The sequence below is a fragment of the Acanthopagrus latus genome, chromosome 4 (assembly GCF_904848185.1).
Source record: "Acanthopagrus latus isolate v.2019 chromosome 4, fAcaLat1.1, whole genome shotgun sequence".
In the NCBI taxonomy this organism is placed as follows: domain Eukaryota; kingdom Metazoa; phylum Chordata; class Actinopteri; order Spariformes; family Sparidae; genus Acanthopagrus; species Acanthopagrus latus.
The window spans coordinates 20,671,357-20,696,840 of record NC_051042.1 but is presented as its reverse complement, the minus strand read 5'-3'; the positions used below and the strand labels follow the sequence as shown (position 1 = coordinate 20,696,840).

The following is a 25,484-nucleotide window of genomic DNA, read 5'->3' as shown; positions in this document are numbered from 1 at the left end:
TCTAACTAACTGGAGAGGAGACAGTTAGACCGTAAGAAGAAGACGCTTCTTGGGTGAGAGGTGAAACGTCTTCAAGAAACTAAAACAAGTCCAGTTGCCTACGATACGGCTCTTAGAATTACCAGGACCCGGATGACTGAGAACCTTCATTAACAATATTGGAGGTGTAAAGGCTCAAACTGAGGCTGTTTAAATGAACATAGAACACATTTAGTCTGACACATCATTTGAGCAGTGTAGTACTGAGACCTGAAAGGTTTCACTTCTGTATGTTCATAGTATTTTTAGCCTGCAATACTGCACACATTTTCACTTAGTATGTAAACTGAATCGTTCAAGCATCTCTTCAAGGACAAACTGCTGCCACGCACCTGTGTGTGTGTGTGTGTGTATATAAATATATATATATATATATATATATATATATATATATATATATATATATATATATATATATATATATATATATATATATATATATATATATATATATATATATATATATATATATATAAGCAACAGTACTTGACTCTTTGTGACTGGTTTCTTGTTATGGTGGCCTAGTTTAAGAACAGACGGGTGATGTTAGTATTCTTGTCCCCATCCTGGTAGAGGAAGCCTGCTTAGAGGGGGGACAACGGGGGGGGGGGGGCCAGGCCGGGATGAGAGCCTCTTCTCATGGAGCAGCACATGACCAAATGAAGGAATGGTATTTATTTTGGCACCATAACAGGAGAGGCAGGGCTGCTGCTGAATGTACAGTACGTGCCAACATGATAGAGTAAGAATGCAGATGAGGAGGACCGGACACATATTTGTGTGTACATAAGTTGACTTAAGTGTGAAAGCCTGAACGTGAAGGAGTGTTGCTGCATGGAGTCATGAGAAAGGAATTTAACACTCGCCACAGGACCAGCTGACTGGAGCTGTGTCACAGTTCAGAGTCTGGAGTCTCCAGAGGTCCTACAGAGGACTTCAGAAACTCATAGAGACCAAAAGGGAAGAAGAATTTTAAGAGTTTAAAAGAAACTCATGTACCATAATTGAAGCACTTTAAAGCACTTGTGAATGTCCCTTTTCTGCTACTTGATATGTCCTCTCCACTACATTTGGAGGCAAATATTGCACTTTTTATTCCACTATCATATTTGATAACTTCAGTTCCTTCTTATTAGTTCAAAGTATCTGGCATCAGAGCAAAAAAAGAAAATGTTTAAATTGTTTGTTTATTTTGGAAATTTAACTAAAGAAAACAGGGATTCTTATAATCCGAAAAATGTTTGAAAAAGAAAATCTGAAACTGAAGATGCTACTACAGACAGCAAGTTTTTCTGAATTGGATCCTCTACTTACTGAGTGGAAACAGCCATACAACAACGTCAGAATCCTTCTTTACATGTAAAGTTTGTACGGTCAAAAAACTAGCATTTGCAACTGTTTATTAAAGTCAGGCCATGTTAGCATGTTTTGATTTGATCTACAAATGAGGATCCACGCCTTAAAGTTGGACACAGCTTGTGTGTGATTACAGCTAATTCCTTTTAGGTTGGTCATTGATCTCTCACTCCACTCCCACATTCTCATAACAGAGAACAGCAACAGGTTTCCTCTTGTCTTGTCATGTTGGTCCACTTTAAGTTAAACAATAACAGCTGTTCTTTCGAAGACAGCTAATGCTAAAATTTTGGATGGAAATGTGTGGTTACTGCAAACACAGCAGGATTAGCCATCATGTCATGTGGGGCAGTTGATAGATTTCAAACCCAGAGTGTGCAAACAGAAGAGCTGAGGCATAAACAGTGTCATCTCATTGAGGACACGAGACGTGTTGCGCAACTTTTCTGTCACATGCTGTTTACAAGAAAAAACAACATCTATCAGACGAAACCAGTGTGCGCCAGATCCCTGAGGGATATTAAACATGGGGGGGAAAGAGTTGTGCAACCTGTTTTAGTCTTATTTGAATGTCAGGCTTTGTCTCAAAAATGCACTTTAGTAATTTAGAATAATAGATGATAGATTTCATGAAGACTAACCACTGCCCCACTGTGGTTTTAAATGTAGCTGAAAACACTGAAAACACTGGTCCAGGACGGATTGAAATAACACATCACTGAACAGACATTTGCTTGTGGCGATTTTAATGATTGTGCTTTCACAACGAATCAGGAAAACCACAAGTCATTGCAGAATCATTACAATCACCATAACTTTAATGTTATAATCAAGTCAGGAAATGAACCTTGTACACACTGCGGGGCACATATCTCTTACACAGTCTTTCCTTCACTCTGTCTGTGTATGTGTGAAACAGATTACCAGAGGCTGATGACGGTGGCAGAGAGCATCACAGCCTTAATGTTCCCCTTCCAGTGGCAGCATGTGTATGTCCCCATTCTGCCCGCCTCCCTCCTCCACTTCCTGGACGCTCCTGTGCCGTATCTCATGGGCCTCCACTCCAACGGACAGGATGACCGCACCAAGTTAGAGCTGCCGCAGGAGGTACAAGCACACTGCATTGTGTTCCCATATTGAGTTTGAGCTTTATTTATTTGGTTTAAATATCCATCTGTATATCTTTGGTGTGAGTTCGAGAATTTTGGAGGTATCAGCCACAGAGATGTCTGCCTTCTTTAGAATATCATGGAACGAGATGGTTCTCTGCTTGTGCTGCTCAATACATTTGAAAAAGTCAACAGCAGTGTGTCTTTGCAGAAATCATGACTCTGTTTCTCAAGATAACCAAGAGACCTTGTTGTGAGTACTTTCATGTAGAACTGTTTTCGTTCCATATCACTGCACAGAAGAAGCCTGCATCTGCTCATGGATGAAAGGCTGGCTAACTAAGATAACTAAGCACACCATGAACCTTTTCCTCCAGATAATCAACAGACTTTATGCTGCATTCAAGTGCTCCTTGGATGGTCCCATTTTCTGAGTTGGAAAGTTGTTCTTCTGACTTTGGTGTATTCATGTGCTCCATGTCGGACTGTGAGAGCAACATGGACATATGAAAGACTTTGTTTTGTATTTTGTATTGAGTGTTTCAAAAAATGCCATGACAGCAGTTTTCAGTATTTAAGTGACAGGATGTGCAAAGAAAACAATATGACTATGAAAAATTTTGGTAAAAGTTTCTTACCCCCACCCAGCATTTACTTTCTTTTGCCCTGTTTCAACATCATATGGTGTCAACAACTCATATGCCAACATGTTCTGCGATGCAGTTGTAACAAAAAAACATTTCTGATAATTCCAACACCACATGCGTGCACACTTATTATGAGCATTTATGGGTGGGAATTATTTTCCTTTCTACCGAACTACAATTGTCGATCACCATGCAGAAGGAAGCTTTCATCTGTTCAGGATGAGAGACTCAAGACTCGTGCCAGTGACAGCGTCGGGTGTAAAAATGAATGGCCCTGTAACAGTAGCTAGCTTAGCTAGCCTTTTAACCATGAGTAGATGCAGGTTTCCCTCTGTGCATTGACATGGTAAGATTGTAGCTTCTGCATGAAATGACTCAAAACAAAACACTGTGGATTATCTTGAATAACCAGGTAATTTTTTTGGGAAAGAAACATTGCAGTGTGTAGGAGGTATGAGAGGAAAAAACATGTTTTTGATTTTGGGTTGAACTGTCCCTTTAGTGAACCCTGGTCCTTAACTTTCTTTGTGACCATTAACATGCTTGCTTTATTTTGAGCAAGCAGGTTTATTATTGTCACTCTGCATAGGTCAGGTCTTTGTTGTACTGCTGACACGAGTCACGGTGGACAGTTCTCTTCTCATTCCTCTTGTGGCAGCATTTTTAAGTGTCTAGTTACTCCAGATATTTTAACCTGCACTGTGCTCTCAGTGAACAGGGGAATTTCAAGGTACTGCTCTCAGCACAGTGTGCCAGTTTTCAGTCATGAGTTAGCTCATTAGGTACAATTCTGCCTGCTTCCCATTTTATGTACAGACAGACATTTAATGGGCTGTCAGACCTGTCCGGCTAATCAGGAGGTTGAGCTGTCAAATCTGAAGGGACATAAAAATAGGTGCTTTGTAATAGTGTTGTTAGGACTGGATAGACCTGTTAGCATTGGTACAGGTAGACTTGTAGGACTAGTAGCACTGATTGTTAAATCTATTTTTTGTGCATTAGCAATGCACAATGCTCAATGTTTTTTATGCTTCTTATGCTGCTTGTTGCCTTCCAGGCTAACTTGTGTTTTGTGGACATCGATAACCACTTCATTGAACTGCCAGAGGAGTTGCCCCAGTTTCCCAACAAGCTCGAGTTCATTCAGGAGATCTCAGAGGTGCTCATGTCCTTCGGCGTGTCTCCGGAGGGAAACATTCACTCCAGCGACAGCCAGCCCAAGTACCCGGGCTTCCGATCCGTCGATGTGGTCTCTGACAAGCGCAACGGCAACCTGGCCTCGCCCCTCAACTCCTACCTGCTGAGGGAGAATGAGACAATCGCCAGACTGCAGGCACTGGTCAAGAGGACGGGTGTGAGCCTGGAGAAGGTGAGATTGTCAACGCATGGGCTGTACAAAAGATCATATCTCATATCGTCCTCATATAGTTCTCAGGTTTTACTGTAGACTGTAACATTGTATATGACAGAAGATTCATGACGTCACCGTGACTTTCAATGTTAAGTGTGATCTCAGCATGAGCCACTTTGGTGATCGGGCTTCCCTGATTCCCCATCACTGTCAGTACATTACTACTTGCAATAAGTGACAGTAAACAAATGGAGAAGACCCTGTTATGCCACACACTGAATTACATACATGTTGCTGAGAACATGTTTGGTTTGATTTTGAGGATCTTGATAATATTTGAGTAATTATGGGGAATTTTTCCCAAATAATCCTACTGAAGATACTCCTCTGTAACTGTCCCTTTTGATAACCCACATAGGTTCATGTTGATAGAACCGCTAATACAGAGCCACCCATAGCTGTGTAGAGTCTTGAAGATGTTTTGCTTCATCAGCTCAAATCATCAACTCAACAGTTTCGTCCGAAATGCTGCTGTTGATGTATCACAGCCTTGATGACAGAAATCCTTTTCAAGTCACTGACATCAAGATGTAGTTGGCGTTTTTACCGCCTCATCTCCATTCGGCATTTGGATGAAATACTCCGTCTGAAGACTGATAGAGGATGAATTAGCTGCTAATTAGAGAAAGCCTCTGTATGTGCAGCCTAATCAGCTTATGCTCTGGTGGCCAGCATTAGCTTTCTCTGAATGGATTAGCTCACAGTCTGTGTATAGTTTCCAGCCATGAGGTCAGACCTCACTTGATGATTTCTCTTATCTGAACTCATGGCTGTGGAGCACAGTGTAGTGGTTAGATTCTTGGGTCTTGTCCTTGGACCGGTGGGCCTACTCTGCATTGTTGTAGCCCCTTACAGCCGGCATGTGTCCAGCTGACCTACTGACATGCTAAAAATAGAGCATGTGTTTCAGTTTGCTTTTGGTCCTCAATCAAAACCAACGTCCTTGACTTCCTTTCCCATGACCCTGCTGCGTCATCGGCAGCCTGTGACAACAGTCAGATTAGATAATGTGAGAAATATCAACTGTTCTGCTTCTTTTCTTCGTCAGACTTATTCTCACACTCCTTTTTTTTTCCTCCTCTCTTTATTGTCAAATTTTCCTCTGTGTGTTATTAAATTGTGTAAATCAGCTGGAGGTGAGAGAGGATGCCAGCAGCAATAAGGACGGACGGATTCAGTGTGATGAGGAGGAGCTGAAGATGCACCAGCTCAACATCCAGGTGCGAGAGGTCTTCGCTAACCGGTTCACACAGATGTTCGCAGACTACGAGGTGTTTGTCATCCAGCCGAGCCACGACAAAGAGTCCTGGTTCACCAATCGAGACCAGATGCAGAACTTTGACAAGGTAAATTGTGATAGTTAGTTTGCTAACACCACAGTGTGGAGATATGTATCGATTATTTTTCGATATGACTTTGTGTCACACCTTTTGAATGTTAAATGTGTGTGCAGGCCTCCTTCCTGTCCGACCAGCCGGAGCCCTACCTCCCCTTCCTTTCACGTTTCTTGGAGACGCAGATGTTTGCCTCATTCATTGACTGTAAGATCCTCTGTCACGATGATGAGGAGAAGGAGCACACACTGCGGGTCTTTGACTCCCGTGTGGATAAGATCCGAATGCTGAACGTCCGCACGCCCACACTGCGAACCTCCATGTACCAGAAATGCACAAACATTGAAGAAGCAGGTAAGGGAAAAAAGGTTCTTGAGATCCTTGTGAGAAATCAGGAAAATGAAAAGTGTACAGAATAATTGGACTGCTTTTAGAGCATCATATTCTTACTGAAATATATCAGTATGCCTCAGCTCTGTCAACCTGTCCATGTCTAGGAATAAACACCTTTAATCCTGAGGAAAACCACAGGTTTTAGTTTGAGAATGAAGAGCTTTATCATGATGCGTTAACCTGAAATTGTAAGGAAATGGCCCTCTGCAGCGTGTAATTACCTGCCGTTGTAAAGCTAAAACATTTTCAATTTAAAGTTTTGTGAATGTAATTAAAGAAGACATTAAAAGTACCTTAAAACACCCTTAATTTAATTCCAAATGAGTGTGGTCGAAAAGTAATTTGAAGGTGTAAACTTGTGACAGAGTTGGAGATTTGCTGTCTTTAGTTAACTGACTGGTAATTGCTGTCTTGTTCGCAGACAACCTGCTTAAAAAACGATATGAAAAAGCCGATTTTGTCGTTCCTGGACCTCATGCCATCGGGCTCGAGGACGACAAGACTCGTAATATTTGCTCTCGTTACCTCAAACGTCACTGGGTGGCAGCTCTGTGAATGTGTGGGAAATGCATTAGGTCACTCACAGAGGACTGATGGACTTCCTTTGAACACTTAAAAGCAGAACACTCAATAACAGCGTGTTATACAGTAAATTCATGTTTGGAGATTTATGTATTTTATCACTACATTTACATAGAAGAGCCTGCTGTGAGATCCTTCATGCATTGCATACATTTCCATTTACAAGCTTGGTGAAGATCATCTTTTAAACAAATAAAACTGATGTGTATGGTGGTGAGCTGATACCGTGCAGCATGCAGGTGAACGGGTGATAAACTATTTTCAGGGAATAAAAACTTTGTACGTGCGAATCGCAGCTTTCATTTTGCGCATGAAACACTTTCTGTTTGTCTATTTTAGGTCTTTTGTATTCTTTAAGCTCATGGGTGTGTGGGTGGGTAGAGTATAATCACGCATCAGAAAAATCACTGTCTAAGGCTGCATTCATGGAAGAGTCTGATTTTGTTCCTTTATAGAAAAAGAACATCTGTTCTGAGCCTTTATTCTGTCACTTCTTTGGGATCTGTGGGTGTTTGGGAGTAAATGTCTTTTTGGTTTTCAGCTTGCTCTCTTCCCTCTGTCATCAGTCATTAACTAAAAGAGAAATTACAGATTCTTTGCCATAGTTATCTTGTTTCTTGACACAATTAGCTACAGAAAATATGAGAATCTTAGTTGAATGTTTGGTGAGATAAGAAAAAACACAATGGGATATTTCATGTTAGAACAGCCCTTCCATGGGAATGGAAATTGTTTTTCTTTTTGGGATGGTTCTGGTACTAATTTCTGATTACCATCCTTAAGAATCTCCTCATACCATGATGCTTACACATCTTGCAGATTTCATGATAAGATGCCCGCATAAATTTCTGATATTTAGATTTGGGCAAAGCCAAAGACGTTGTAATGTCAGAGGCACTTAATTACATATGTATTTACAATAAAGGCTTTAGAATTAGGGCAAATTAACATTATCATCTTACCACCAACTTCGCATTTAATTTCACCCCACATCTCCCCCGCAGAGAAAGCAATTGAGATGAGAGTCTCAAAGATCGACCACACCGCCCTGCATCCCCACCTGCTGGACATGAAGATCGGTCAGGGACGCTACGAGCAGGGCTTCTTCCCCCGACTGCAGTCTGACGTGCTCTCCACGGGGCCCACCAGCAACAAGTAAACATCTGGCATTACTGTCACTTCAATTCTTCTGTAAAACGATCAGTAATTTATTTAAAATAAACTTTTGCTGTCTTTAATCAGTCTGACTTTCATGATGTTTCTCTATGAAGTTGATGGAGGTTATTTTGTGTCACAGATGGACCAAGAGGAGCGCTCCGGCCCAGTGGAGGAGGAGGGATCGGCAGAAGCAGCATGCTGAGCACCTTTATTTGGACAACGACCAGAGGGAGGTGAGAGGTCACCGCGCTGTTTCATTCTCTCAGCTCATTTCCACACAGATTGACTGCTTTGTTGTCTCGGTTCATTTTGCATGACCTGTTACTTAACTTTGCTCCTACCATCTTGTCTGCTCTCCTGCCCCTCCCTCTCACACCTCTGGTCACTTGTCTTTCTTTTTTTTTTGGTCTTTCTTCTCCACCTCTCTCTTGCACTCATTGCTCACACACTCTCAGCATGTAGAGTGTTTGTTTCCGGAGCTGCAGCTCCTGCTGTTTCTTGACTACTACTGGCTCTCGCAGTCCTTCAAGCCCTGTCTAAAGTCGGTGACTGTGGATGTGGTATGTGTTGGTAGTTGTGAGGCTTTAAGTCGTAACACTGACCTGTTCACCTGTGTGGTCTTTACCTCCCTCTGCTTCCTTCACCTCTCAGCAGCCGAGTTTGCTCTTATAATCCACGTCACTTTCTAAGACGTGTCATGTTTAAACTTGTAAACATGAAATGAAAATATGTGTTTAAGCTCTTTAATCTTTGTGCTTATCAACTTTTATTTTTAAAATAATAATTAATCATGCTCATCAAGTGCAAATCTTTGAATTCTGTTATCTTTGTAATTCGCTTGTATTTCACTACGAGGATCACTGTATGTATACTGATGATAATGATAATTAAAAATTGTATTCATACATAAAATGCAATGCAAAGTGGATAACATGAAATCATTATTGTGATAAAACAAAAAAAGAGAAAAAATAGATCTCAAACAGCAGGATTAGATGAGATGAAACAACCATTAGTTGGAAACAATTCAGGAGACAGCTAAAGTAAATTATGTGGAAGAAGGTACAGCAACACACTGTCTATACAGCCTCTATCACTGATCAGTGTAGGACAAACTGAACTCCTGTAGTTGTTTTAGTATTCCTCGTTCTTCTATAGAAACCAGTGACGTGAGTCCACTCATAAGCTGAGTTGATCTCTCTGTTTAGTTGAGTGCTGACTGAATCCTCTCCATGTTTTACTAGAAATACATCCAGGAGGCTAGGAACCTAGGCACGACCATCAGACAGCCCAAACTGTCCAACCTGTCGCCTTCGGTCATTGCTCAGACTAACTGGAAATTTGTGGAAGGATTGCTGAAGGAGTGCAGGAACAAGGTTTGTGTGTAGCTCGCTTTACACATTTTTTACCTGTGCTATTTTCTCTGCACAAAAGTAAGAAAAAGTCCAGTATTATTTGTGTGAATGATTTGTCACCAGAACTTTGTGTGTTTGTTTTTTCCCTGCAGACCAAGCGTATGCTGGTGGAGAAGATGGGTCGGGAGGCCGTGGAGTTGGGTCATGGGGAGGTCAGCATCACTGGCGTTGAGGAGAACACTCTGATTGCGAGTCTCTGTGACCTGCTGGAGAGGATCTGGAGCCACGGGCTGCAGGTTAAACAGGTCAGGAAACAAATGATATCAACACCATCTCACATGATTGATTCTCCACAGCCGGAGGACGTACAGTGCTCTCAGAGATAATAACGGCACTATTCTGTGTTTTCTCTTTCAGGGTAAATCTGCCTTGTGGTCCCACCTGCTGCACTATCAGGAGAGCAAAGAGAAGAAAAGTGCAACTCCGGGTGGTTTGGGACCTCCAGGTAAATTCTGAAATCTGTTCACCTGACAAACAAACTTACATGAAAAGATGAGTGAAGTGCTTAACATCCTTTTCTTCTACACACCAGGGTTCATTCATGACCCCGAGAGACGTAAATCTGATGGTGGCGTATCAGCCATGGCACCTCTTAAAGTCTCCCTGATCCAGGACATGAGGTGAGGAGGTTGTCTTGGATGTGAGCTCAATAAAGGATGAAGTCTTGCTTGATTTAATCTAGTGTACACAAAGCTGGTTTAGAAATCTATTAGCTGCTGGTCATTATCACAAGAAAGCAAATTGGTGTAATACTGCCCCCTTGTGGAAGGCTGTCAAACAACTGCTTTAACATTTACCTACTCAGAGTTCTCTATGAAAACTGATTGTCCAAGTGGGATCCATGGATCTGCAAAGGATTTTCAGAGGGTCAAATGTGTAATAATGACCTAACTAATTCCAGGAAAATCATCTGTAAAAGTCCATTCAGCTACACAAGAACAAATTAATTTTTTTTTTGGTTCAATGACGAAAAGAAATTGAGATCCGATGTTTTAGGCAAACAAAGTTTTCTCTGTACATCAGCTTAGACAGTTTTTTTTCTTATAGTTTTTAGTTTATTTGTATGTGGGCTGACGTAAACTAAACTGCTGGAAAGTACTGAGTCTTATGCAGAATATCTAGAAAGCAAAAACTACAACTTCTACTTCATCAATTAAAATCTAATCTAAAATCTAAAACGGAAACATCCAGACTACCACAACATAAATATTTTAAACCACTAGCATTCCAAAAATCACATGAAAATATAACACAATATTACAGACTTTAAACATCTCACACATTTATCTGGATACTACTTACATTAGTTATTCAAAAAAACAAATGTGATTCTACTGAAATGTCTGCTCTGTTTGATATGTTCTCAGTTTGGATTTGTGTTCTTGATAAAGGGGAATCACTGTTGTACATATTTTGAGATCAGAATTGTGTAACACGAATCCATTATACAGTATACATACATTATACATACATTATACGTTATACATCCATAATACATTTGATTTACCTCACTTGTGAAAATCAGCAATTACAAAGCTTTACAAAGGGCAAAATTGAGCAAGTACAAATGAGAAAATACAATAGCTAATATATGTAATGAAGTCATACATTCCCATATATGTACATACAGTGCTTGTGTACATGGTCAGAGAAGCACACAGCCATACACGACCAGGTTAAAATGCAAAATGTTCACACTAAAAGTGAGTTTTCAAGAGTGACTCTAATGATATGTGTTTTGTAAATCCAAGAGTTATTCCATTTGATTCAAGCACTGTCCTGTTTTTGGGTTCTCTTTGCCTTTATTAGATTACAAATAGTGAGATATGTGACTAGACATCAGGGGAAAGCAAGAGGAGGAGACGTGCAGCAAAAGTCCTCTCTCATCAGTGTGACCAGTGTCCCAGACCCTCAGGCCAACCTGGTGCCCCCGTTTGCTCAAAATGTTTTACTCTAGTATATTTATATTAAACACTAAGTTCAGTGACTCTTAAAGAGCTTCTGCAAGACACCTGCACGTTTTTACACCGTGTGTGCACACATGTGTGTGTGTGAGTGTGAGTGTGTGTGTGTGTGTGTGAGAGAGAGAGAGAGGGATGGGATGGGATGGCAGACATCACTGTTGTCATGTCATCTACTGCAGCCCAGACAGAGTTGAGGAGTCAGGGCTTGTGTTGTGGGAAGGAGGCGCATAACAGCACGTTACTTCCAGCCTAATTACCAGACCCCCCGCCAGTCTGACTGAGAAAAGAGGAGGGGTCAACTCAGGGTACTCAGAAGAAACCATCGGTTAGCCCTTAATTTGGTTGAATAATTGATAATATCGTCTTCACAGATGGCAAATATTTTTAATAATTGGCCTTGTTTTTAAGCTTATTGGAGATTATCTGTGCAACCCTGTGTTTTTTTTTACCTAACAGATAAAAGATAACATTGAGTGTACGAGATGCTTTCCTCCGTTGCCATGGCAATGACAAGTGAAAAGTGGGTTAGCGAGCGTGGAGGGTGGAGACAGGGAGGGGGATGGAAGGTGGAGGAGCTCTTAACAGACGAGCTTATGGCACAGGTGGAGTGGAAGGGAATGTGTCTGGACATCAGAGGCATGATAGTGGCTCCGAGCGATGACATGGGACCGAGCGTGTGGTTTAAAATGCCACAGCAGAGGCGCACTGAGCCGTTTGTTTGGTCATGAGAGCGACTCACAGGCGGGTAATGTTGGGGAAAGTCAGACTTACTGCATGATTTAATATTCATACAAGTCTGAGGCTGAGAATAACATTTATAGTGCTGAGACAATTTGCTGGTTAGGCGAGTATAAGAAAATAATTGGCAATGATTCTTATAGACGAACATCCACCAGTTAGATTTGCTTCTTTTCTCTGGTTTCTCGTTGGTTTTGCATTGTTCCTCAGGGAAAACAACACATTTCATGACATCACTTTGGGTTCATACAGTACTCTGGAAAATGCTTGATGTAATGTTGTTTAGGAATATGCTTTGAATTTAAGTATAGTCCTTGAAATACGTTTGACTTTCAACATAATCAGGTGTTTCATCTTCACAATCACTCTTGTAAATGTCATATTTGTTTATTTCTTGGAGTTGAAAAGAGTGAGCATATAATAAACATTATCAAGTGCAATTAAAGTTAATATGAACAGCTGGTAAAGTAAACCAAGTGACAATGTGCTGTAGGTTAATTGCTGAAAGTATAAAGGATTACATAAACTTGATTTCTTTTTCGTGCGATAATAAAGGCTCATGAGACTGAAATTGTTGGTTTAGGAACCTTGGAAGTGCTTGAATAGTTTTTAAATTTTACCCTTAAATGGCTGTATGAAGCCTTTATGTTATAGACTTATCAATAGACTCATCATTTTACAATTTATTGAAAGATAGCTCAAAGATCCAAGTGCACTAAAAATAAAATGAAGACATTTGTGAATTCTCGCCCATCCCTGTGTTATCTCAGAAGAATCATTAGAAAAAAGCCATCCTGATGTTTGTGTTTGTGTCTGTGCTCCTCTGAACCTCTCGATCCGTCCGTTTGTTTTTCAGACACATTCAGAACATCAGTGAGATCAAGACAGATGTGGGCAAGGCCAGAGCCTGGGTCCGCCTCTCCATGGAGAAGAAGCTGCTTTCCCGACACCTGAAGCAGCTGCTTTCAGACCATGAGCTGACAAAGTGAGCAAGATGACACAAAAGTCAAACTTTCATCACAACAGTAAAAACGACCTCTGAGTTTCTCCTCCAACCTCTTGTGTTTTCTGATCCTGCCCTTCTGTCTGTGTTTCTGGAGGAATGTCTGTCGCATATGAAATTAAGATGACACATGATCCACCCATTTATAAAACATTAAGTCTTTTGAAATCACAAAGCATCATACGTTTGTCCACTGCCACGTAAATATTTTACAGCCTTCTGCATAATTAATATCTGAGTGGTGAACTGGGTCAGGGGGGCTTTCTGTCTGCATTTTGTGACCTTATCATTTGTTCTACCTCACATCTAGTGGAACTCACTTTGTCATCCATTTGAATTATGATTGATATTTCATCATGTTGATGTCACTGTTGAGGAACTTCACTCTTCGAAAATAACAAATATAATTGAATTGTGATAGTCTAAGCATTTATATTTGTTTTTTTACACTTTCCTCAAACAATCGTCTTTGTTCTTTCAGGAAATTGTACAAGCGATACGCCTTCCTCCGCTGTGACGATGAGAAGGAGCAGTTTCTCTACCACCTCCTGTCCTTTAACGCTGTTGATTACTTCTGTTTCACCAACGTCTTTACAACCATCAGTGAGTGCCACTTGAATTGAGATCAGCCCAAACATACTGGTCATTGTAATTTTATTTGACATTTGTATATAACATTCATCTCCCTCTCCCAGTGATCCCCTACCATGTGGTGGTTGTTCCCAGTAAGAAGCTGGGTGGCTCCATGTTCACAGCCAACCCTTGGGTGTGTGTCTCTGGTGAGCTGGCAGAGACTGGCGTCCTGCAGGTCCCCAGAAATACTCTGGAGATCACTTTTGAGGTTGGTGATAATTCCTGGATAAAGGATACGTCTGCTCTGTTACAACTTGAACCATAAAGTGCATCCACGTGTTGTTGGAATAATCGGAAAAATGAGCTCCAGAATGGGGAAATTCATGAGGACGACCAGTCAGGGAAAGCAATATTAAAGGGGTTTTAGGAAATGTATTTGTCTGTATATAAAGCCTCAAACTTGAAACAGCTCTCACCATAAGCAGTAAAAAGAAAACTGTGAAGCTCATGAACAGACGTCGGAAAAGAAATACTTCCCAACACATGAAAAAAGAGCACGTAAATAAAGGGTTAATTTTGTAGATTGTATGGCCTTTTTGTGTTTGGTAACATTGAAAGTGGGCAGACACAAAATGTCAATAATGATGCCTCATTGCACAGAAATTAAAAGAGAGACGTTGGTCTGTAAACTGTGTTATGACCTAAACTGTCAGAGGGTTTGGGTAATGATATTTTGATTATCTGTTGTCTTTCTCTTCCAAAGGGGTTAGTTTGGAATACAAATATGCTCATTTTTAAAACCTTTATGATCGTCCGACTGCTCGTTTTCCATTTTGCTGATCAAAAATGATCACCAAAGTAAAAAAAAAGAAGACCAAACCACAACAATGCTTTAATAGAATTCGCTAATATTTCTCTTGCTCTCTCTCTCAGTGTCAGAACCTGGGCAAACTGACCACAGTGCAGATGGGGCATGACAACACAGGGCTCTACGCAAAGTGGCTGGTGGAGTGCGTCATCGTCCGCAACGAGATCACGGGGCACACTTACAAGTAAGCACATCCTCTGAGGGAAATGTACCTGCTGCGGTGTTGTTTTAGCCACATGGGTCTAAAAAAAATGAACAAAACGTGTTTCATTTGTGCAGGTTTCCGTGTGGCCGGTGGTTGGGGAAAGGTGTGGATGATGGCAGTCTGGAGAGGATCCTGGTGGGAGAGCTGATGACTCCCAGCACTGAGAACGATGAGAGGATGTGCCGCACGCCCCCGATGCAGCAGTCCCCGGGGATGATGAGGAGGTTTGTTACCATCTCGCCAAACAGCAAACCAAGTAAGTTACTCGAAACGGTGTAGCCATAAGCCCTACGTTATAGGCGTGTGTGGGTTTTGTTATATTCTAGCTGATGTTAGAAACTTTTTGTACTCACTGATACTTGAAGCTTTGTTTTTAATACCTTCACTGCTTAAAATTAAAATGCATGATTGCAAAAACCCGATGACAAATAGATGAAACCTGGATGGGGATTTTTCCTCGCTTTGTACTTGTTTTGTCTTACTGAATCTTTGTTTGCCTTTTTCTTCTCTACAGAGCTAAACACAGGTCAGATCCAGGAGGGAGTGGGAGAGGCCATCAATGGGATTGTGAAGCACTTCCACAAGCCGGAGAAGGAGGTGAGAGACGACAGTCTAGACAAGCCCCGACATGTGGTTCTATTATTCATTGCAAATGAAGAATAGCAGCTTTCTGCTCTGGTGGTCCCCAGGAGCCCCTCGGTGTAGCTGTGGGCTATGTGGTTTAATTCATAGTGTTAAAACATATTAAAGCAGAATTCTTGTTGATTTTCAGAAATTTATATTATTCTTGATCAGTTTTTCTGCTCTGGAATGATGCCCGTTATTGTCTGTGATTCGGATGCACTAATTTCAAGCACCAACTCTGCTAATTATTACTTATTAAAGCACATGGAGTGATGTTTCCAAATCAAAGGACATCCCTATTGAAGATTTGTAAAGTGCATAGTAGCTGTATCTGTTGATTACAGGTTGTAGGAATCATTGCTTGTTCAGCTCAGCACAAAGGATTTTCTTTTGACAGGGAAATCCCCTCCACCTCTGCTCCACCTCTTTACAGTACCGACATTAACCATGTAGAGTGGTTCAATACAAATTGTCCTACAAAATATTTTCTCCATGAGCTCTAAAAATAACATTCAGTAAACTTGAATGCTCTTATGTATTATAATAATTGATCAGACACCTGTTAGAGATGGCTGAGTCCATTTAGTCAGGTTTCTTTTCAACATAATGGGAAGTATAGTTGTTTTTTTGATGGGATGACTGGTTCTGAGAAGTGTGTAAGAGCTATACCTAGAAAGTCCTCATTTAAATTGTCCTCCAGCCTCATAATCATGTCTAACTAAATGCATTTTCCTGTTGTTTTTGCTCTCCACAGAGAGGCAGCCTGACCCTTCTCCTCTGTGGGGAGTATGGCCTCGTCTGGGCTCTGGAGCAAGTTTTCCAGCATGGCTTCAAATCACCCCGACTCTTTAAGAATGTCTTCATTTGGGACTTCTTGGGTAAAGACTTAATATCCTTACCATCTTAAACTACCTCAGCTCTTAAATTGATATTCCACCTGAATCTAAATATTTTGACCTTGGACTGGAATTTTTATCAGATGGTGGTGGGTCTGTCTGAAACAGATTTTCATATTACAATATTGATGACTGTTTTTTGATTATTTTTTATATTTCTTTCTTTGCTTAAACAGAGAAGTCACAAGTGTACTTTGAAAGTGCTGAGCAGCGAGAAGCTACTCCGGATGAAAACTGGCAAACCAGAGTGCGCCACTTCTGCCGCTTTATGCGCGCCATCAACAACACGTCCCGAAACATCGGCAAGGATGGGAAGTTCCAGATGCTCGTCTGTCTGGGTGCAAGGTAGGCCGGCAACACTTACTAACCTCCAGACGAGTCCGCTGTGGCAATGTGCTTATTCTCTGTATCTTCATCATAAGCTGTTAAAGGCACACTATGCAGGATTTGCTGGTTGCTGTTTGTAAGCACACCATTTAAAGTCAAAAGGATTGGCATTGGTGGCGGTTATGTTCTAATAAAAACAAATAGACACACAGCCTTTCAGATTTTGTATGAATGTAGCCAAAGTGCACGCCTCGTCTTGTCCGTTGTTTGCCGCTCTGCCTGTCTGTGTGTGTGTTTGGCTCATCACTCAAATAGGCACACAGACCTGCAGCCCTTTACACATCCACAGAGACAGAGAGCAGAGGAGAGAGAAAGAGACAATGATGTAACCTGGTTGCTACACTTGTATTCGTGCACACTGTCATTGGCTGGGGGCTACACACCACTGCATAATATTCCTTCAGCGTACAACCACAGATCAAGTTAAAGCCCCGAGGATACAAATCAATCCTTTCTTCTGAACTGTCTGGTTTAGACACTGAATCCCTAACAGAAGCTGATGCCCTGCTCTATATCTGACCCTGCATCCTGACCTGAAAGGGGTCTAGTGAAAAATGATCCTCCTTAGAGGATTCTTGAAGTATCAGATATTTTATTGGTTTCCTCCAGTTCTTCCTCAAAGCTGAGGAGTATTTGTGGCTTTGCTTTTACAGTAAGTGTATATAACGATGCAGTGATTCTTATGTCAATGGACAACTTTGTTTTTATCCTTTATCTTCTATTTATGACTCTTTATACAAAATGGTAGTAGCACAACAAGTTATTTATCAAATATTAGTTTGACAGAAAATTGATTGGCAAGAATGTTAAGAGATTGTTTATGTCATTTATCAAGTAAAAAAAATGAAATTTTCATTCTTCCACTTTTCAAATGTGGGGATTTGATGTTGGGTTGATGCCACTTGTGTCTGATTTTTCTTCTTCTCTCAGGGACCATTTGCTGCATCACTGGATCGCTCTGCTCGCAGACTGTCCAATCACCACTCAGATGTACGAGGAGACTGCACTGATAAAAGACCGCTCGTTGGTAAACTCTCTGATCAGAGTACTACAGACTCTGCAGGAGTTCAACATCACCCTGGAGGCTTCACTTGTCAAAGGTGTTGGGATCTAAACTGAACCCACTTCACACCAGTTGTACCTGACCGGGAAGATCGCTGGGGACCCTGGAAAAAGAATAACTGAACCTTTTATATGCAGGAACTGACTTGAACAAAAGGACTTTTTCTGGCTTATATTAAAGCTACTGTTACATTTGCCATATATTAAGTGCAATGAGCCTTTCAAGATACGTTGTTATTTTTATCCTCAATGATGTTGCCATTAGATGTTAAAAATATGTTTTCTATTATGAACCATGATTTTCACATTTATTGACCTACTTGTGCTATAATGTTCTATTGAAAGCTAAATATTTTCATTGTTATCATGAACTGCTGACAATGGCTATATTTAAGGGAAAGTGAGGATCAAAACTGTTAATATATTTTCAGAGATAAAACAGTATTATTTTGTTAAATCAGTCAAGTTGCTTGCTCTGTTGTCAACTCAGATTCCATTGTCATTACGCAGAGCTTAAAGCAAATGATGTAGAAGTATGCTTTATAAGTATGTGTATGACAGGGGGTTTGTAGTGTGGACGATGATTCACATACTGTACACAGAAATAGAAAAGGCTGTTACATTCTGCCCTTTCCCTGGGAAATGTACTAGTATGCAGATCTTTACATGGAATACCTTTAGCAGAGAAAATGACCCTTATTGCATGATAATAAGACTGTGTGGCACAAGCCTGTATCCAGTGACAGACAGTACATTCAGTTGGATAGAGAAAAATACCCAGAGTCTTTGGTTTGTCCTCCCGGCTTTCTGTGCAAAGCAGATCACAATTACAGCCTTCATGTAAATACCTCCAACAAGCCCTTTCCCCTACCGCCACCCCGGCCCTTACACTACATCTATCCTCTTCTCTGAACAACAGTGTGATGATGACTCCTCGTGATAAAGGATGATCCCCTGCTTCCTGTGTGAGGAGGCAAAAGGACATCTTGTCCCCCCCCCCACCCCCTCCTGATTTTGTCATCATGGTTTCTTGCTATGCAATATTCACAAGAGAGAAAATTCAGCCCCTTGGTCTCTCCATATCGAGATGTTACCTGGCCCTCCTCTGTTACATACATTGAACTTAGCAGTGCAGAACAAGAGATTTGATATGTGAAGGACTGTTTTTTCTGTGCCAACAACGTCTGGAATGACTGTGTTGTACTCGTCTGTGTACGACCCACACATGAGCATCTTGGGAGATATATATTTTTGTTTTCCAGTACTGTTGTACATTTATTGACATAGCTGTGTAATGTAGTGTTTACTAAGTGAGCAACAGTGTACAGTGTAAAAATATATTAAGAATAAAGCATCTGTAATGCATTAAAGTGGATTTAATTGTATCAGAGTTTAGTTATTCATTAATATATTTATGTATATATATGTTCAGCAAAGAAAATGTAGTTCACTTTGAAAACTTAAGCTTCTTAAATGTGAACATTTACTTTACCCTTGGCCTCTGGACTATGGTTATCAGTGTTGTAATGTAACTAAATACATTTACTCAAGTAATGTACTAACACATTTTCTGCTACTTTATACTGCCACTCCACTCCGTTTTGGAGGAAAATAATGTAGTTTTACTCCCCTACATTTATTTGATATTGAATAAGTTACTAGTCTCTTTGGAGATAGCATTTTAAAATGTATTTAGTTCATCAGCAAGCGGTTAGACGACAACATAAAGACAACAAAATACTGATTCAGATAATCAGAAAAATGCTGAATATGATATATAATAATCAGTCGACCCACAGTATACAGTATGTGTAAACATATGTACAATGTACTTTTACTTGTAGGTCTTCTTTTGATATATGGGTTTATTGAAGAAAATGACAGAAAATGACGTTTGATACTTGAATATAGTGTTTAATATCAGATACTTGTACTCAAGTACTATTAATATTTTAACACAATATCTTTACTTTCGCCCCTATGAGAACATGTTTTTTTTTGGGAAATTGGGATTTTCTGGATCAAATTACTTTTTAAACGATTGTAATAATATGCAGATAGTGAAAATAAGTATTAGTTGAAATGAGTCTATTCTACGCCTTATTTTGCCCGCTTTAGCTTTACTTTGGGTTTATCAAACACAAAATATCCTAAAATATATTGCCGATTTTATTATAATTGAAAGGTAACCGTATAAGCATTGACAAGCGGGTCATGGACAGATTTATACTCTAAACTGGATGTGCTTTCTCAGCTGAGATAATGTCAACAAACTCTTCGCGCCATGTCACATAGCTGTTTTTCTTTAAAGCCTTGAGCCAGGTGGATTCTGGGACTTTGAGTTTAAAAAGAAGGCCGTTAACAACTGTGACGGTGTGGCGATCTCCCGCTCTTTCACTACGCCTCCCATCATTCATATCTTCTGGAGCGCACGCGAGGGCGGCAGCGATTGGTCGAATCAGGTTCAAACTCAACGGCTGCACTCCTTATTTGGTCATTGTACGCTCAGCCCTTTCATTCCTGCTTTTTATGCAAATCATATTCTAATGGCCAGCTGTATGCATCAGTAGTAAGAGCATGCGCAGTGCGTCAAAAGAATACGGCGAAGATTCAAAGTTTTTGTTCAGTAAGTGCATCGTTATTTCTCTTGTAAAGAAATTGCATTTGTGGAATTTTAGTGGTTTGTTTTGTGGGGTTAGACTGATCGTAACGTGCGGTGATCTTTACCTGACGTGTTCGTTTCCAGTTGTTGCGAGGTAAATGTACAAAGACGGAGCGACTCGACAATGGGATAACGTGGAAGTGTACGAGAGCGTGGCGTGGTAATGGTAGCAGCGTCGGCTAGCTAGCATGCTAACAGCTAACAACAATGAGCCATATTTGGCGCTCTAGCGGGCAAAAGTTAAAATTTAAAGGGAAGGACGGGTTCATCGCAACTTTTCGTGTTTTATTCAAAATATGACAACACAGACGAATGGCACCAAATTGATAGTTGTGTTTTTTAAAATACGCTTGTTTCACATAATTCTTCGAATAGCCCGGTAGCTTTTTGTTTCTTGACTTCAGAAAGCGCTCCTGCCCGCTTTTTGTTTCGAGTATTGGCTGCAAACAAGTCTATGGTTGAACAGTGCCTCGCTTCAGATAGATTTATTGTGTTTGTGCTTACGAATTCACAAAGTTTCCATGGTATTAACAGGCATTCAGAAAAGTAACATTGGCGTCAGTGAACGATGGTAAAACGCTGTGTTGTGGGTGTAACGTATCTGTGTGATTGACCTACGTTCACCCGTGCGAAGTGTCTGAAAGTTTGAGAGCCTCACTCGGTCGTTTTTTTACGTCAAAACTAGCTTTGAACATCCTATAGGTTTGAATAATGTGCTTCTTTTCCAAATCAACCTATAACATCAGGTTATAACGTCAGCGTGGAGTCTGTTTTTTGATGTTTTGGTGTTCCCGCGACTTGACTTTTAAATACAGAGCATAACGTAACTCGGGTTTTGGCATTTTAAACAGGTTAGTTAAGCGTATTTAAAACTTGTTTGCTCAGTTTAATTGGTTCAACCTATATCTAATGGATGAGGTTCATGCAGAAATGTGTTAAAACGATGTGTTAAGACTGGATTGTGTGTGTATGTGTGTGAATGTGTTCAGGGACCGCCCCCCTCTTCGTAGTAGAAAGCACAACTGTCTGCAGACGTCCACGGCGCTCATCACGAGGACTGAAACAATTTCTGATCTTTTGTTTTCCGTTTTCAGATTTTTTTTTGCCACAGCACTGACCAACAAATAGACTATGTTTGGCTTTCATAAGTCAAAGATCTACCGGAGTAACGACGGCTGTTGCATCTGCAAGACCAAGTCCTCCAGTTCACGTTTCACAGACAGCAGCCGATATGAGGAGACGTTCAGGCTCTGTTTTGGGTAAGAGCTCCCATTCATTCATGTTGTCCAGTTCGTATAGTGTTAATCTCTGGTTTTTGCTTGTGTGCACGTGAATTGAGATTAAACGAATGCACTAGGTGTTAAACCTCCCACTGTGTTTGCCTGCTCCATTTATGTTTTTTGAAGGCTGTCAGAGGATCGTGTTGGAGACATTTGCAATGCCTGTGTGTTACTGGTGAAGAGGTGGAAGAAGCTACCTAATGGCTCCAAGAAGAACTGGAACCATGTAAGTGATGTCAGACAACACAGCGAGAATCTTTTCTTATTTATTGTGCACCTTCAATTAACATGACTTGTGACCTGACTCAGGTGGTGGATGCCAGAGCTGGACCAGGCTTCAAGGTGACAAAACCCAAGAAGATGAAAAACAGTGATGGGAAGAAGAAAAGCAAGCTTAAGAAGCTCCACAAGTTAAAGAGACAAAGTAAGTTGTTAAAAGATATTAGAATGCCAGATGATTTGGTTAAAATGATGACTTAATTACCCAATATTATGGTCAGACAATGCCTGCAATTTAACCATCAGTGGTGGTTTGGGTTCTCAGCCCAAACTGACAGACAAATTAAAAATTGACTGTATAGCAGCATCTTGTGGCTCTTTTTGTTAGGGCAGACATGCTCTATTCAAAATTAGTAAGGGATATTGGGATATGGTTGCATAAATGCGTGTGCATGGATAACTGATTTGTCTAATGACATGTGTTGCATTTATATATTTCGGCAAGAAATATTCTCAAAACACTCAATAAAAATTCTGATGTCAGAGAATAAACAATCAGGTAAAACAATAAAATATCCCAATATCCTTAAATTAATTTTGAGTATTGTAATTTGTGGTTAGTGTCCAAAGGAGTGCATTGGATTCAGTGCATTCAATTAAATAAACAATTTTCAGAAAAATGTGTTGCATACATTTTGATGAAAAATACCAAATTCCAGCATCTATAATGTGGACGTTTTTATTTTTTTCTTAATCTTCTATAATGGTAAACTGAACACATGGATTTGTCACTTAGACTGTTGGTCAGAGCATCAGGAAATTACTTTGGGCACTTTCAGTGTTTACAGACATTGAGTATAGACAAAAAAAATAATACAGATGATAGTTGTTGACCTTGTTCAATTTTTGGTGACCTACTTTAACTCTACCTTATATTTTATTTTTATAAAAGAAATCCCCCCCACCCCCCAAATATTAACACCTGCTGAATTTACCATCTATTGTCGCTTTTCTGCCCAGTAATAAATCGTGGTTGAGAGGGAAATTTTTTAACAAAATCAGTCTGATGTCAATGTTTAAGTATTTATTTTGTTTACCAAGCAGATTCCGATGCCCACAGTACAACCTCCAGTGTGTCTCCTGCACAGTCACCCAGTTACAGCAACCAGTCAGACGATGGCTCAGACATCGAGTCCAAACAAAGACGCACGACTCCCTCCATCTTCTCCTTCTTGGATCGTTTGTACTGGAAAAGGTAAACAACTGCTGTTTGCAGGATAAATTTATTAAACTTTTGGGACAGCTTTTTTGCCTTTTTTATATGATAAAGCATTTTTGTTTCTGTTTTCATCTTAGGCAAAAGGTGTGCTGTGGGATTGTCTATAAGGGCCGGTTTGGAGAGGTGATCATTGATCCCCGACTTTTCAAGCCCTGCTGCAGTTCCAAAAAACAGAAGACGCTGGCGTCCACGCAAGTGGCCGCACACCTTCCAGACACACTTCCACCACAACTTCCAGAAGATGTGAAAGAAAGCTGGTGATTGCTTTTATTGAATCCCCCTGTAGGGTTATCCAAGGCATCCCCGCCTGGATTTGTCTCCAGTGGCAGACCTCCCCAATTCCACTCCACCTATTTCTGTTAGTTAGATGTTTCCTTTCTTTTGTAATATTACTTTTTATATGGGTATTTTTTAAAATTTTGTATAGAGTTGATTTTCCTTTTTTATAGAAAGAAAAAAAGAAAAAAAAAACTTAAGGGCATTAGTGTTATTTATAGTATGAGGCAGAAAATTTTGTTAAGGCTCCGTTTCTGATTCTGAATTATTTTTGTTTATTTTGTATTGATCAGCGTTTGTGAGAATATTGTCACTTTTTCGTACATATCAAGACTGTTCTATTTTTTCATAATTTTTCCAAGTGTGCATATGAAAGACACCAGCTATTCTAATAACAGCTTCTTCTTTTTTTTTTTTTTTTTTTGTGCGTGCGTGGGCGTATGTCTGTGTGTGTGAGAGACTCTTCAACATGTTGCTGCAATGTTTTGTCTTATCTGTCCAAAAGTATGAGTCTGTAGGGTCTTTTAGTGCACAAATTGGTTACACCAGGGACCATTAGTACAACTGTTCTCAATGAACTTAATGAGCTTTTAATGTGTGTGTAATCTCTGACATATTCACAGCTTAAGCATGCCAGAAGTTTAGAACACTCCATGCATGCAGTACATTCCTCTGCTCTCTGGAATGACAAAAGTGATTTATTTATTTCTTTTGTACAGCCTCCAATGAAATGACAATGCATGTTGTAAAGCAAATGGTTTTTAATATGACTTTTGTAAATACAGTGTTTTGGCTCTTGGTACATCCAAACCTTTTTTAAAAGTACAGAATGGCAAACCACTACTTCTGTAAAAATTAGAAATTTGAGTGTCTGAACGGTGCTGAAACGTGTACTTTTACGCTAAGCCAATTAAGTTTTAGCACATTATGACATCTAATTTTCTCAAAGGCATTTCTCTACAGGCATGCAAAGCTGTAGCCTATGCTATGTTCGGAAATATGTGTAAACTGCAGGGAAAGCTATATGCTTAATTGCTACAATATTCCTTAGGTTTGATTGCTAATGGCTTGCGATGGTCAGAAGCTGAACACACAGGAATCATGTGACATGTTTAATGGTTATGCTACATTTTTGGCAAAAAAGTGCTGTTAGAGAAAATGTGATTGTGATTGTCATTGTTGTGTTTTATCTTCAGAAGCAATTGTCAAAGTTCAAACTATGCAGACGTTTTGAATGTGAGAAGTGCTCTGGGGGGTTTCTGTCACTTTCACTAATAAAGTGCAAAGTAATGGATCCTTATTCAACCAAATTGGCTTGTAAAAAGCATCTGATATTTCAGCAATAATTTTACACTTTCCTACTCACAATTCACAATTGTCTCAAGATATTTCTTATGTCATGTTAACATAATGCTCAGTTTGCACAGTTTTAGCCATGGTGCATACTGTCTCAAATTATTACTGCAGTGACAACGGTTATTTTTTCTTTTTGTTACATTTCTGTAACCAATCACACTCTTCATGAATTGACAGGCAATGCTCTATAAAGTTGCTTAATATATAAATATTTCTGCGGCAGGGTAGTTAAAAGCTGAACATGTTTAATGATTCTAATTAAAAGGAGAAATGCTGCTCCCTTTTTCAGCTGGGAAAATAAGCTTGTTTTTGTCCTTAGGGAGTTGCCATATATTTTTTGTTTTTGTTTTGCGAGGTACATTTTGGGATGTGAAATGTGCCTTAATGAATTACCTGACCTTTTCATTATGATTATCACGTAATTTATATTTATTTATTGCAAAACTGTTTTCTTTTTTTTTTTTTTTTTTACTGAAGTTTTGATAATTGGTGTAGAGCCTTATAGAAAGTCTGGTATTAATTTTGTGCACTTCCTTTGAACATGCAATGTAGATGTTTTTAATGCTTTTTTGTATACTGTACCACAAATTAAATCTGTATTGTAATAAAAGAATTGAAAGAAAAGTGTGCTTGTGATATTTGTTGGAG

General features: G+C 40.0%; 2 protein-coding genes across 8 annotated transcripts in view; both read left to right on the top strand.

Moving 5' to 3' along the window:
• dennd5a (DENN/MADD domain containing 5A) overlaps positions 1-19,149 on the top strand; it is a 36,859-nt gene extending 17,710 nt beyond the window's left edge. For 2 of the 4 annotated variants that reach the window (XM_037095033.1, XM_037095032.1), the window contains 19 exons: positions 2,315-2,502; positions 4,209-4,520; positions 5,693-5,908; positions 6,016-6,250; positions 7,876-8,026; positions 8,169-8,262; positions 9,274-9,405; positions 9,537-9,689; positions 9,802-9,889; positions 9,977-10,064; positions 13,003-13,131; positions 13,631-13,752; positions 13,845-13,990; positions 14,656-14,774; positions 14,870-15,051; positions 15,310-15,392; positions 16,174-16,297; positions 16,492-16,660; positions 17,633-17,816. In XM_037095033.1, coding sequence (XP_036950928.1) covers positions 2,315-2,502; positions 4,209-4,520; positions 5,693-5,908; positions 6,016-6,250; positions 7,876-8,026; positions 8,169-8,262; positions 9,274-9,405; positions 9,537-9,689; positions 9,802-9,889; positions 9,977-10,064; positions 13,003-13,131; positions 13,631-13,752; positions 13,845-13,990; positions 14,656-14,774; positions 14,870-15,051; positions 15,310-15,392; positions 16,174-16,297; positions 16,492-16,660; positions 17,633-17,816 — 2,915 coding nt within the window. Of the gene's footprint in view, positions 1-2,314; positions 2,503-4,208; positions 4,521-5,692; positions 5,909-6,015; positions 6,251-6,710; positions 6,795-7,875; positions 8,027-8,168; positions 8,263-9,273; positions 9,406-9,536; positions 9,690-9,801; positions 9,890-9,976; positions 10,065-13,002; positions 13,132-13,630; positions 13,753-13,844; positions 13,991-14,655; positions 14,775-14,869; positions 15,052-15,309; positions 15,393-16,173; positions 16,298-16,491; positions 16,661-17,632 lie in introns of all 4 variants that reach the window. The other 2 variants (XM_037095030.1, XM_037095031.1) reach the window with 2 other exon arrangements.
• A 1,088-nt stretch (positions 19,150-20,237) lies between these two features.
• Positions 20,238-24,971, top strand: sinhcafl (SIN3-HDAC complex associated factor, like). 4 transcript variants are annotated; one of them, XM_037095454.1, is made up of 6 exons: positions 20,238-20,390; positions 21,521-21,685; positions 21,833-21,932; positions 22,016-22,130; positions 23,030-23,180; positions 23,282-24,971. In XM_037095454.1, the coding sequence occupies exons 2-6, from the start codon at positions 21,558-21,560 to the stop codon at positions 23,463-23,465; spliced, it is 678 nt and encodes a 225-aa protein (XP_036951349.1). In that variant the 5' UTR covers positions 20,238-20,390; positions 21,521-21,557; the 3' UTR covers positions 23,466-24,971. The 4 variants fall into 4 exon arrangements, with proteins under 4 accessions (XP_036951349.1, XP_036951345.1, XP_036951346.1 ...); XM_037095450.1 differs by having other exon boundaries at positions 23,027-23,180; XM_037095451.1 differs by lacking the exon at positions 20,238-20,390 and adding an exon at positions 20,399-20,520 and having other exon boundaries at positions 23,027-23,180.
• The last annotated feature ends 513 nt before the right edge of the window (positions 24,972-25,484 follow it).

Bases quoted from the DNA above. Each gene is read 5' to 3' on its own strand.
- sinhcafl (XM_037095450.1), top strand. From the start codon at position 21,558: ATGTTTGGCTTTCATAAGTCAAAGATCTACCGGAGTAACGACGGCTGT. The intron at 21,686-21,832 runs GTAAGAGCTCCC...TGTTTTTTGAAG, and splicing joins ACGTTCAGGCTCTGTTTTGG to GCTGTCAGAGGATCGTGTTG. The intron at 23,181-23,281 runs GTAAACAACTGC...TTTTCATCTTAG, and splicing joins GATCGTTTGTACTGGAAAAG to GCAAAAGGTGTGCTGTGGGA.